The 13,546-nt window shown below is 48.1% G+C and overlaps 1 protein-coding gene across 7 annotated transcripts in view; it reads right to left on the reverse strand.

Annotated features, from left to right (window-relative positions):
* Window positions 1-13,546, reverse strand: part of SETD5 (SET domain containing 5) — a 200,203-nt gene that overhangs the window by 48,608 nt on the left and 138,049 nt on the right. For 4 of the 7 annotated variants that reach the window (XM_030570398.1, XM_030570400.1, XM_030570401.1 and 1 more), the window contains exons 19-21: window positions 12,984-13,040; window positions 10,362-10,832; window positions 121-407 (exon numbers count right to left, since the gene is read on the reverse strand). In XM_030570398.1, the coding sequence (XP_030426258.1) occupies window positions 121-407; window positions 10,362-10,832; window positions 12,984-13,040 (815 nt within the window). Of the gene's footprint in view, window positions 1-120; window positions 408-10,361; window positions 10,833-12,983; window positions 13,041-13,546 lie in introns of those variants that run through there. The other 3 variants (XM_030570399.1, XM_030570405.1, XM_030570404.1) reach the window with 3 other exon arrangements.

Genomic DNA, 13,546 nt, shown 5'->3' on the forward strand with positions numbered 1-13,546 from the left:
GACTTTCTGATGGATTCTATCTGTAGGCCTTTACACACCTTCTTGGGAAAGCCCCAAGCAGAGAGTCTGACCCACTTCCTACGAAGTAACAACCACCTTGTCAGGAGAGCGAACACTCACCACCTACTGCTGATATTCTCCTGGGATTTGCAGTGTGAGGTTGAGGAACTAGCCACCCTCAGATCTGGTGGGCTGATCTCCTCTACGTGAGGCAGGTGGGGATGTGAGGGAGAACAGCCACTTTGTGGGGAGGATGGGGCTCGGACTACTGAGCCCTGCACACTGCTGGCATCTGTGTCAGTCACAAAGCTGTTGCTGCCTTGTCGGCTAGGAGTCACTGTGCATCGCACTGAATCACTTCCCTCCTTGGCTTCCTGTTTTCGCTTGCGGTACTCCAGCAGAGAAACCTGAGAGAGAAACACCACCATGAGCCTGGGGGACTGAGGCTGTTAGTTGAACAGACAAATCACTAAGTTGGCAGGTCCAGGGGGGAAGGATGCTATCCCTTCATATGCTACCCTAGGAGCACTGACTACATATACAAGTAAACATTTTAACATGCATAAAACCACAGGATAGGGCATCCCTGAGCTATAATCAGGACTAGAAAAACAAGTTGTTTATGAAAAACAAGAGATGATTTGCATCTCTATAGTTCCTTTCATGCGAGGATCTCAAAGCATGTTACAAACATGAATGAAGCCTCCCCTGGGAAGTAGGTAGGAATTTTACAGATGGGACAGAGGCAGAGATTAAATGACTTGTCTATAAGAATCATACACCAAAACAGGGAAAAACCCCACATGACAGATTAGATACCATCAAGAAATCATAGTTAGCATGATATTGCTGACAAATACGGAATTATGAAAAATATGGTTGTTAATTTTAAGCCTATAATCAGAACCCCATGAAGTGACTGCAAATTTACCATAGAATCCACACCAGACTCAGAATTGGGCTGCAGAATTGAAATGGTTTCAGAGTGGTTTTAAATGTTCATTTAGAACAATGTACAAAGAAAACAAAGGTTGCATCCTTTTATATTGGAGTCACATCTTCTTGAATTTGCAGACAGGCTGAAATAACAGCTCAGAGGTGTGACTGTTGTATTTTTCCACACTTAACTATTTAACGGATGATCATTTCAGAAGAAATATGCTGTTGGCAGTGTGCTTATCCCACAATCCCAAACTTCCTCCTGTACCTCCCCAATTGTCAAAAGCCTCAATGGCTTCTGTCTGGTTGCCAAACCTGCAGCATCCTCCTGACAACTTATGCAATACAGGTCCACACAGTATTAAAATCTGCAGCACTCTGCAAGCTGAAAACAAAAATGTTCTCTACTTCTATTCTATATAAGTGCCTACACCATGCTCACCACCACAGGCTCTGAGCATCTTCCAGCACTGCATTAAACAATGTGACTAACATCTGTCATATGTCTGTTCTCTCATCCTGCCCCCAGAGGTGAAACATATGCAGTGGGGGTGTCTTGTTTGGGCATTTTATTTTAATATATATGCATATCTACACCACTAACATTTTGCAAAAAAATTCTCATCATTGCTCACATTGGCTCTGCTCCACTAGTGTTAGCAGTGTTGTAAGGCCTAGTGTAGACATGGGCTGCAGCATTTTAAGCTGTGTTATCGCATCCTGTTCAGAGCAGATCTACCTGACAAAGCAATTAAAAAGGCAGCAGCAGCCAATGGCCAATTCCAGGCTTCCAATCCTGCTAACACCAGAAGAACTGAACTAGTGTTTGCAAAAGTGGGAAACTTTTGCAAAATTACCATACTCATGATTTTTTGTCAAAGGCACAAAGCAAAGGATCCTGTGAGTCAACTGTATTTGGAGGGGGAAAAAACACATTACATAGTCTCATATGATAACTCTCTTTCCATTCCTTTAGACTATCTGGAGGATATTAAACAGAAGCTATCAAAATTAGACATTTTAAAAATCAGCAGGTCCAGATAACTTGCATCCAAGAGTTTTAAAAGAGCTGGCTGAGGAGCTCACCGGACCGTTAAGGTTTATTTTCACAGAATATCAGGGTTGGAAGGGACCTCAGATCATCTAGTCCAATCCCCTGCTCAAAGCAGGGCCAATCCCCGTTTAAACCAATAGATTTTTATCCCTAAATGGCCCCCTCAAGGACTGAACTCACAACCCTAGGTTTAACAGGCCACTGCTCAAACCACTGAGCTATCCCTTCTGCCTAAGTCTTGGAGCAATGGGGCAGGTTCAGAAGACTGGAAGAAAACCAACGTGCCAATTTTTAAAAAGGGCAAATGGACAGTTATAGACTTGTAAGCCTGACATTGATCCTGGGCAAGATAACAGAGCAGCTGATATGGGAGCTAATTAATAATAAACTAAAAGAAGGTAATGTAATTAATACAAATCAACATGGGTTTTGGGAAAATAAATTCTGTCAAACCAACTAACTTGATGTCTTTTTTTGATGGGTTTACAAATTTGGTTGACAAAATATACGTAGACTTGGTACCACATGGTCTTTTGATGAAAAAATTAACATGGCAACATTAAATGAATTAAAGACTGGCTAACATTAAATAGGGAATCATCACTGAGTGGGTGTGTTTCCAGTGGGGCCCTGCAGGGTGTGGTTCTTGGCCCTACGCTATTTAACGTTTCTATCAATGACCTGGAAGAAAACATAAAATCACTGATGACAGATGACACAAAAAATAGAGGAGTGGTAAATAATGAAAAGCACAGATCACTGACTTAGGGTGATCTGGATCACTTAGTAAACTGGGCACTGGGTGTGACTTGAATACCTCTAAATGTAAATTCATACATCCAGGAATAAAGAAAGTAGGCTATACTTACAGGATGGGGGCAGGGGCAGAGAAGAAGTCTATTCAGGGAAGCAGTGACTCTGAAAAGATTTGGGGATTTTGGTGGATAATCAGGCAAATCTGAAATTCCAGTATAAAACAGAGGCCAAAAGAGCTAACATGATCTTGGCATGCATAAACAGGGGAATTTTGAGTAGGAGTAGAGAGGTTATTTTACCTCAGTTATTTGGCACTGGTGTGACTGCTGCTGGAATACTGTGTCCAGTTCTGGTGCCCACAATTCAAGATAGATGTTGATAAATTGGAGAGGGTTCAAAGAAGAGCATGAGAATGATTAAAGGATTAGAAAAACATGCCTTATAGTGATAGACTCCAGGAGCTCCATCTACTTAGCTTAACAAAGAGGATGGGGGGCATCTTGATTAGTCTATACAGCCCTACATGGGGAAAAAATGGTTACCTACCTTTTATAACTGTTCGTCAAGATGTGTTGCTCATGATACATTCCATTCTAGGTGTGCACGTGCCCACGTGCATGGTCGCTGGAGATTTTTACCTTAGCAGTATCTGAAGGGTCAGCAGTGGCACCCCCTTGAGTGCTGCACTCATGCGCCAGTATATCAGGCACCACCAACCTTAAGCCATTTTAGTTCCTTCTTGCTGACAACTCCGACAGAGGGGTAGGAGGCAGGGTAATGGAATGGACATGAGCAACACATCTCAAAGAACAACAGTTATTAAAGGTAGATAACTGTTTTTTCCTTCGAGTGCTTACTCATGTCAATTCCATTCTAGGTGACTCACAAGCAGTGCCAATGGAGGTGGGCTCGCAGTTCACGATCTTGCAGCTTGCAGCACTGCCCTGCTGAAGCCAGCATCGTCCCCGGCCTGCTGGATCAGCACATAATGGGACATAAATGTGTGAACGGATGACCAGGTAAGCAGCGTTACAGATCTCCTGGATTGGCATCTGGGCTAAGAAGGCTGCAGATAACGCTTGTGCTCTAGTCGACTGTGCTTTGACTATTGCTGGCAGATTACGCCAGCTCATAGCAGCATCAGATGCAGGCTGCGATCCAGGACAAAATCCTTTGAGCAGACATAGGGTGACCTTTCGTCTTGTCTGCCACTACCATGAACAGCTGCACTGATTTCTGGAACAACCGTGTGCTACTGATATAGAAAGCCAGTGCCCTCCAGACATCCAGGGTGTATAACCTGTGCTCCTCTTCGGATTTATGGGGCTTCAGAAAGAAGACCAGTAAGAAAATGTCCTGGCTGGTACGAAACTGGGAAACTACTCCGGGCAGGAATGCCGAGTGTGGCCGCAGCTGGACCTTATCTTTGTAGAACACTGTATAGGGTGGTTCTGACGTAAGCACTCTGATCTCAGTCTCACTGTGGGCGGATGTAACCGCCACCAGGAATGCAACCTTACAGGAGAGAAGGAGAAGAGAGCAGGAAGCCAGAGGTTTGAAGGGAGACCTCATCAGCCTCGACAACATGAGATTCAAATCCCAGGAAGGGACTGGATCCAAGATGCGCCAGACCTTTCCAGACCGGGCCGTCATGTCATGAGCAAAGATTGACCTGCCTTGGAATGGAGGGTGGAAAGCCGAAATAGCAGCCAGATGGACCTGACTGACAACAGAGACAAGCCCTGAAGTTTGAGGTGCAGAAGATAGTTCAGGATCAGCTGCAACGAGGCCTGCTCAGCTAGGACGTGTCATTCTGAGGCCCAGCACGTGAATCTTTTCTACTTGGCCAGGTAAGTTGCTCTGGTGGAGTGCTTTCTACTACCCAGCAAGACCCTTTGCACGTGGGCTGAACATTCCTGCTCTTCCACATTCAGCCATGCAGCCGCCTCACTGTTAAGTATAATGCCTCCAGGTTTGGGTGCAGGAGACTGCTGGGGTTCTGGGAGAGCCGGTCTGGCCAGAGAGGGAGTCGCAGTGGCTCGGCTACTGAAAGGTCCAGCCTCATGCTGAACCAGTGCTGGCAAGGTCAGTCGGGGGCTATCACGATAAGGATAGCAGGAAAGCCTCTGACAGGGAACCCTGTCCATCACCCGGAGTGAACAGAACACGTGGCATTTCCTGTTTTAGAAGGACGCGAACAAGTCCACCTGGGGAGTTCCCCACTTTCGGGGGATCATACTGGCTGGCACCTGATGGAGCGACCACTTGTGACGAGACAAGAAGGTCCTGCTGAGGTGATCTGCTAGCACATTTCTGGTCCCGGGCAGGTGCGCGGCTACCAGATGAATGGCCTGCTGCACACAGAAGTCCCAAAGGCTGACAGCTTCTTGGCAAAGGGTTGATGACCTGGCTCTGCCCTGTCTGTTGATGTAATATGTTGCGGCAGTATTGTCTGTCAGGACCTGCACCACCTTGCTCCTCAAGTGGGGCAAGAACGCCTGGCAGGCTAGGCAAATCGCTCTGAGCTCCCTGACATTGATATGGAGGACCAGATTGTCCCGCAACCATTGGCCCTGGACGCTCAGCTGGCCCAGCTGGGCTCCCCAGCCCAGGTCCGAAGCATCAGAGACCAGAGTCAGTGATGAGGATGGGATCACAAGGGGTACTCCTTTCAACACCGACCTGGGGCTCAACCACCAATCCAGAGATGATAGGATGCAATCCAGCACCCTGATCACCCAGCCTAGATTGTGTTTGTTGTGGGTGTAAACCGATGCCAGCCACCCTTGCAGAGGCCAAAGGTGGAGCTGGGCATGACTGACTACATATGTACAGGCGGCCATGTGGCCCAACAACCAGATGCAGGGGTGAGCTGTGGTTCTTGACATGGGAGATCAGGTCTGAAAACGCGCCTCCGAGAGAAAGGCTCTGGCCAGCATGGAGTTGAGAACCTCCCCTATGAACTCTATGTGTTGAACTAGCCTTAAGGTGTCAAGTATCAGAGGGGTAGCCATGTAAGTCTGGATCTGTAAAAAGCGACAAAGAGTCCTGAGGCATCTTATAGACTTACAGACGTACTGGAGCATAAGCTTTCGTGGGTGAATATCCACTTTGCCAGATGCATAGAGTGGAAGTTTCCAGAAGCAGATATAAATATGCAGGCAAGAATCAGTCTAGAGATAACGAGGTTAGTTCAATCAAGGAGGATGAGGCCCTCTTCTAGCAGTTGAGGTGTGAACACTAACGGAGGAGAAACTGCTTTTGTAGTTGGCTAGCCATTCACAGTCTGTTTAATCCTGAGCTGATGGTGTCAAATTTGCAAATGAACTGAAGCTCAGCAGTTTCTCTTTGAAGTCTGGTCCTGAAGTTTTTTTGCTGCAGGATGGCCATCTTTAAATCTGCTAGTGTGTGTCCAGGTAGATTGAAGTGTTTTCCTACAGGTTTTTCTATATTGCCATTCCTAATATCTGACTTGTGTCCATTTATCCTTTTACATAGGCAATTATGTAGCCTTACGGTGATTTTTTTCTCATTTATCAACAGGCCCAGACCATGGCAGGTGGAATACAACAGATCGAGGCTTCTCTGAACTTGATTCTGATACCTGCCCTTGACGAGCCAGTTATCAAGACATGGGAAGACCCTTGATGTCTGAGGTAAGCGGCCACTGGCGCCATTCATTTCATGAAGACCCTGGAGCCAATGAGAGGCCATGAAAGGGGAGTGCCGTAAATTGGAAATGGCATTCACCCACTATAAAACAGAGGGAACATCTGAGAGCTTGGAGTATGGAAATAGGCGTCCTCCAAGTGGAGGGCAGCATACCAGTCCCCCAGATCCAGGGAGGGGATGGAGGACACCAGGGAAATCATGCAAAACTTCAACTTTGTGAGAGACTTGTTAAGGTGTCGCAGGTCTAGAATGGGTCTGAGGCCCCCTTTTGCTTTTGGGATTAGGAAGCAGCGGAAATAGAACCCCTTTCCCTTCATGTCCTGAGGGACCTCCTCAACTGCCCCCAGGTGCAGGAGGTTCTCAACCTCTTAAACAAGGAGTTGCTCATGAGAAGGGTCCCTGAAGCAGGAGGGGCAGCCGAAAATTGCAAGGGTGTAACAGTGAGACACTATGTCCAGCATCCAATGGTCCAAGGTAACTTGGGACTAGGCCAAACAGAAGGGACGAAGACAGTTGAGGAAAGAGCAGGGTGGATCCTGGAAGGTGACTGGGGTGTTGCTCTCGACTGCACCCTCAAAACGAGCACTTCTGGCTCCTGGGGTGTTTTGCTTAGCCGGTGCTTTGTGGGAGAGCAATAGGAGAAAGGGCGTTGGCGGCTGAAACTAGTATCTCTGTCCCTTCCTGCAGGTTGCAGTGTATGCATGCCCAGTGAGCAAAGGGTAGTCCTGGTGTCCTTTAGTCCATGCAGCCCTGCATCCATCTGGTCAGAAAAGGGACCATTCCCATCGAATTGGAGGTCCTGAGTGGAGCTCTGCATCTCTTGGGAGAGACCTGCAGTCTAATGTCAGGAGCTGGGCCTCATTACCATTGCTGATGTGACTACCCTGGCTGCCAAGTCTGCCACGGCCCACACCATCTGGAGGGAGTAAGTGGCAGCCGCAGTGCCCTTCTACATCAGGGTGCCGAATTCCTAGCCCAAACTCTGAGAAAGGGACTCCTTGAACTTACTGAGGGGTCCCATAAATTAAAGTTGTAATGGCTCAAGAGGGCCTGATGGTTTGCCATCCGGAACTGCAAACTGGCTGTCAAATAAATTTTTCTTTCAAACAGATCCAACCATTTGGCTTATTTATTCTTGGGGGTTGAACTAGTATGCCCTTCTTGTCTCTTTCGTTGGCCACAGAGACCACCAGCGAGCCCAGGGAAGTGTGGGTATAGAGGTATTCAAACCCCTTAGCCAGGACAAAGTATTTTTGAGCTGGGAGTAATGGAGGAAGAAGTTTGCCAGAGGTCCTTGGCAATCTTAAGGACACCGTCATGCACCAGTAGTGCGACATGGGTTGAGGTAGAGGCTGACAGGACATTAAACAAGGCGTCTGCCTGCTCAGCCATTTCCTCTACCTCCAGGCCCAAGTTCTCGGCCACCCGACACAGCAGGGCCTGGTGTTCTTTGAAATCGTCCAGTGGGCTGGCCCCTCTAGATCTTGCAATCATCTGAGGACAAGGATGATGATTGCACTGCTGGCGAAGGCTCCTGGGCATCTTCTTCCAGAGGGGAGGGAGGCTTAGGAGTGGGCAGTGCCTCTGCCTTGACCACCCAGCGCACCTCATGCACAGAGCCTGGTGCCATCGGTGCTGCCAACTGCTGTTCCGAGGCGGCAGTCAATGAACAGTGTGAAAGGGGCATCGCTACAACTGGTACTCCCCACACACTCCAATAAGGCCACTGTTCTGGTCACTGGCCATGCTGCCAAGTCAGCGCTGTTGATGTGGCCTCAGATGCCCATTTGTGCTGGTGCAGTCTAGGCGAGCAGCTGAATTGGGCTTCTGTGCCAGAGGACTCCCCTTCTGGTGACCACGGAGGAGCCATCGACACCTGGGTTTGTTTGTTGACCATCGCAGACTGGGGCCTGGAGCGAAGGGAACTAGAGACACAACTAGGGGTGCTCCACAAGGCAGGTGACTGGGACCTGTGCCGAGAAGACTGACAGGAGGGCAAGTGGCGTCAGTAGGACGGAGGCCAGCGTCTTGCTGTAGGCAATCCGTGTCGAGACGGCAGTGACTGCGGTGCCAGTGACCGAGGGTGAGCCCCAGAGAATCTGGGCTGCGACTCCAGCGTGAACATGGAGAGTGCTGCTTTATCTCAGGGGATCGGCAGTGCTTCACTGCCCCCGAGGGGTCTTAGCAGCTGGCGTGCCCTTGTGGGGAGCCTCTGCCGGTTTCTGAGGCACATGCTGCCAGAGCAGTGTGGGTGGAGGCCTTTGCGCTCTCAGCGCCGGGGGAGCCTGTGAAGGTGTCGGTGCCACTAGGGTTTTTGGTCCCATTCTGCTCCTGGGAGTCGGTGGTGGACCTTTCACAGGGCTAAAGGCTCCAACCAGGAAGGTATAAGCATGCAGCTCTGGAGTGGCTAGGTGGCCCAATGTGTGTCCCTTGCTGATGACCCATGGCCTTTTTTCCCGGTGCCAGGGAGCCATGCTTTTTGGTCTTATTTTTGGGCACCAGCAATGGAGAATGGTGCTGGGCAGAGCCCAGTGCTGGGGGTGCACTGAGGCACTCGGTGAGTTCTGGCAGGAGGGTATGGAAGCCAGATGAAGGGTGGACTCCAGAAGAGCCTATAGCCAAATATCCCGCTCCTTCTGCATGTGGAGCTGGAAGTTTTTACAAATTCAGCACTTGTCTCTAACGTGTGACTCCCCTAAGCACTTGAGGCAGCTGCTGTGGGGGGTCACTTACTGGCACAGGCCTGTTACAGTCTGCACAGGGTTTAAACCCAGGAGATCGGGGCATGCCCCGCCTGCGACAAAGTCCCTGCTGGGACTAACTGTTAATTACTAACTACACTTAACAACTACTTAACACTAACAAACTATTTACAAGTCAGTAAAAGACAACCTGCTAAGCCCTTGCAATGCAAGGAAAGGCACTCTGACTAAACACCGTGGACGGTAAGAAGGAACTGAGAGGGTCAGCAGCGCCTGATATACTGGCACATGAGCACGGCACTCAAGGCACTGCCGACCTTATGGATACCACTAAGGCAAAAATCTCTGACAATCGCACATGTGGGCACATGCACACCTAGAATGGAATCGACATGAGCAAGCACTCAAAGAACAAACATTTAATAATCGGTTCTTCAGTCTAACAGACACACACGTAACATGATCCAATGGCTGGACGTTGAAGCTAGATAATTCTGCCTGCCAGCGAGGCATATATTTGTAATGAGAGTAATTAACCACTGGAACAATTTATCAAGGGCTGCACTGGATTCTCCATCACTGCTAGTTTTAAAATCAATATTGGATGTTTTTCTATAAGATCTACTGTAGGAAGCTAGTGTGACAGCCTAGCCTGATCGTCACCTAGGCAAGCTATTCCTATTCCACCAAGGTGAAACTGTAGCACTCTTCTTTCCCTGCTCCTGGACATAATACTTCTCATTGGCCCTTCTGCTGTCATATCTCATTTCAAAATCTTGCCCAACTTGCTGCCTCCGTTCCCCAGGTCTCTGCCTCAGTCTTTTTTCACTCCCAAACAGCACGGGAGTTTGGATTATTTTCCCCCAGACGTATTAGCTTCATTTTTCCAAGTTGTACCTCATTTTAGCTATTTCTACCCATGGTTCTACTCTCTCTAGATCAGTGGTTCTCAAACTTTTGTACTGTTGACCCCTTTCACATAGCAAGCCTCTGAGTGCAACCCCCCCCCCCAAAATTAAAAACAAACACCATTATAAATGCTGGAGGCAAAGTGGGGTTTGGAGTGGAGGCTGACAGCTCGCGACTCCCAGTAATAACCTTGTGACCCCCTGAGGGGTCCCGAACCCCAGTTTGAGAACCCCTGGTCTAGATCCTTTAAGTTATTCCTCCCCTCACTAGTATTTACGACTCCTCTCAATTTAGTGTCATCTGTGATTTCTTTAGCAGGGAATACTTGCCTTTTTCCTCTGTGGTGGGTTTTGGGGAGCAGATTTTACTCCTTCACAAACTCTTTCACCACCAGGAGACATGGATCCATGCAATGTTTCTTTAAGAAGCCCCGGCTCATGTCTGCTGAAGTATCCATCTGCAGGAGAACTGCAACATCCCCCTTCTGAACTCAGGGGCTTCCTGTCTCCCACCTGAGGGGAAGCCCGCAACAATCCATCTACACGGGGCATAGCGTTCAAAGGGGAGAAGGCATACATTAAATTAAACTCTGTCCGAAAAGCCTGATCGGAGCTTCTTAGCAGCAGCTGTGTCTCCCCACTCTTTGTTGGGAAGTTGGTCTCAGAAGTGAAGTGAATGGAGGACTGTGGAGCCAGATCACAGTGGCCCGAGCTCAGCAGCGATGGCCTCTCTGGACAGGTGTTAGCACTGGAATCCAGGTAGCCCACTTTTGCCAAATCCAGATCCGTTCGAAGGCAGAGCTAGAAAACCCAACAAAGACATGGGGTGGGAGAGGGAGGGGAAATCAGGAGAAGGGGTAGACACGGGTGGGGAGAGAAACTTTTAAAGTCAGGAAACACTTGCTCCAAAGACAACTCACTCCTTTCCAGCTCCTCTCTTGATCCCCCTGGGTCCTTTCTTGCACTGCTCTGAAGCCTTTTAAGGTTCATCTAACATGGGGATTGAATCCCCACGGCACACCTGCGGCTGGCCCAGGCGAGCTGACTCGGGCTGCAGGGCTAAAAACTGCAGTGCAGATGTTCGAGCTCAGGCTGGAGTCTGAGTCCTGGGTTCCTACAAAGGTGGAGGGTCCCAGAGCTTGGGCTCCAGCCCGAGCATGTACACAGTAATTTTTCAGCCCCGGAGCATGAGTCCCAAAAGCCTATGTCAGCTGCGTTTTTAGTTTTTTTTTTAAATAATCCCATGTACACATAGCCTAAAAATGGCTCGGAATTGAGCATTACAGAATAATCCAAACATGGCTGTCCAGTCAGCTGGGCCTTTTCTCTTCCAACTGGGTAGCCTTGACCCTAGTGCTCAAGCCTAGGTGCTCGCTAAAAGAGAACTGATGTCTTCAGCTGGCCCCATACAACATTAACACATGGTATTAAACTATCCGTCCACTAAATGTGAAGAACAGTTCATGGACGTTCACTGCTCACTGGCTGTCTTATCAGACAACTTCTTGACTATCCGAATACCCAGTAATGAAAACTGCAAGCATCCATCTACAACTTCTCTCTACTATGACAGTACATTGCTCAGGAACCCCAAGCCATGTGCCATCACTTTGATCACAAGACCTGGGAACCACTGGTACAAACAGATTCATTTCATCTGCACTATAATTCAGCATCTTACAGTAGTGAGACACAACTGTCATCCTCTGTTCTATCACAGTACCTGGGAACTCTGGGCACTGACACACTTTCATTCCTTCTTTTACAAGATAGCACCTGAAAACCTCCAGCACCAAGACAATATCCCACCTTTCACTATATTACAGCTCAGGGAATCTCAGACAACGAACACAACTGTGTCCCCTTTGACACATCCCATCCCATAGGAGCCTCTGGCACTGAGACACATCCACAACTCCTTTGCTATATTTACAGCACCTAGAACATCCAGAATCAAGACACAAATACATCCTCTCTTTAAATTACAGACTCCAGGAACCTCCAGGACTGAAACAGGAGTACACTCCCTTTTCGTATTACAGTGCTAAGGAGCCAAAACATGGCTGTGTCCTTTCTGCTACATCACAACGCATCTCCTCTGCTATATTGCAGCTCCCAGGAACCTCCTGCACTGAGTCATGGCTGCACCCCCTCCACGTTACAGTCCCCTGGAACATTGGGCAGTGAGTACCAACTGCATCCCTTTCACTGTATTATAGCACCTCCATCAATCAGGGCATACCCTCTGCTATATTACAGCTCTGTTCCCAGGAATGGAATCATGACTGTTTCACTTCTTCACATTTTTAGACCAGCTTTGCAGTTATCTGGACTTTTCCCCTGGTACTTGCTTGATGGACTTAGGGTGCAGTGAAGTGATGATTCTGTCTGAACACAGCAGGTCAAGTACATGACCTTGTCCCAAGAAGCTGATCAAAACCAACGAGTGATGAAGATGCTGAAGGTTCTGGACAGAGTTCTCATTGCTCCAACATCCTTCAGTTGAAACAGGGACAAGGCTCTCCCATTCCTCCCTCAATCGAAATTGCCCCTTTACTGCTACAAGAAGTAAACGCCATATAAACCACTTCTGTTGAGGTGAAATTGATGCCAATCATTATAATTCCAGGATCCCCAGACCTTTTTCCTTTCACCTCAATAACCAAGACATTGGTTCTTCACATTTTGCCTCCATTTCCCATCAGCATCTGCAGTATTATTAATACATCCGTTTTCCAAATAAATCCACTTTATTTTCTTTAGTCTCCCTTGACAATCCTGCAGTTTCTCTGCATTCTTACTGTGACTGGTGCCCCACCTCCCTCTCCGTTCCCGTTCTCTCACTCTCCTCTGCAGTCTCCTCACTCTCACTCCACCCCACCCTCCAGAACCTCTGGTGCACACACGCACACACACAGCCTCAGAGTGCAATCGAGATGGTGTGATAACTACCTCGGGTGACAGTGACTCGGGCCTATGCGCAGGGGAACTCTCAGGGGAGGATACGTTCTAGAGGAGGGAAAAGCATCTTGTTATTCATCTACTTAAAAAGTCAAGAAGCAAAATAAAATGAAGTAAAAATCAGCACAGAGGTTAGCCACAGCTATTCTAAAGGGAGACTGCCCCCAGGAAGTCGCCTCAGTGATTAGAGGGGGACCCAATCAGTTAAGCAGTTTCTAAAGCCTCCTGGAAGCACAAAGACAGGACTGGGTTATTGTGTTCCATGCCACAACTTAGTATCCAAACCAGAGAACAGAAGAAATGTTAGCCAGAAGTATTTCTTTCTTTATATTTCTGATGCTGCTAGCTAAAGCGTTTACATCAGGAAATATAGAGAAATCCATGTATGGCATTTAGTCCAATGACATGGGAAAGGCTGGAGTGGAAAGCCTGGCTTTGCCTAAGGAAAATTCCCCAAATGCTGTAGTTAGTATTAGACTTCAAACAAGGGGGGAAAAAAATGGCTCCTTCAATTCACCATGAGTTTCCTCTTAGCTACCATCAAACGAATGGGT

Source organism: Gopherus evgoodei, chromosome 7 (assembly GCF_007399415.2).
Source record: "Gopherus evgoodei ecotype Sinaloan lineage chromosome 7, rGopEvg1_v1.p, whole genome shotgun sequence".
Classification (NCBI taxonomy): Eukaryota; Metazoa; Chordata; order Testudines; family Testudinidae; genus Gopherus; species Gopherus evgoodei.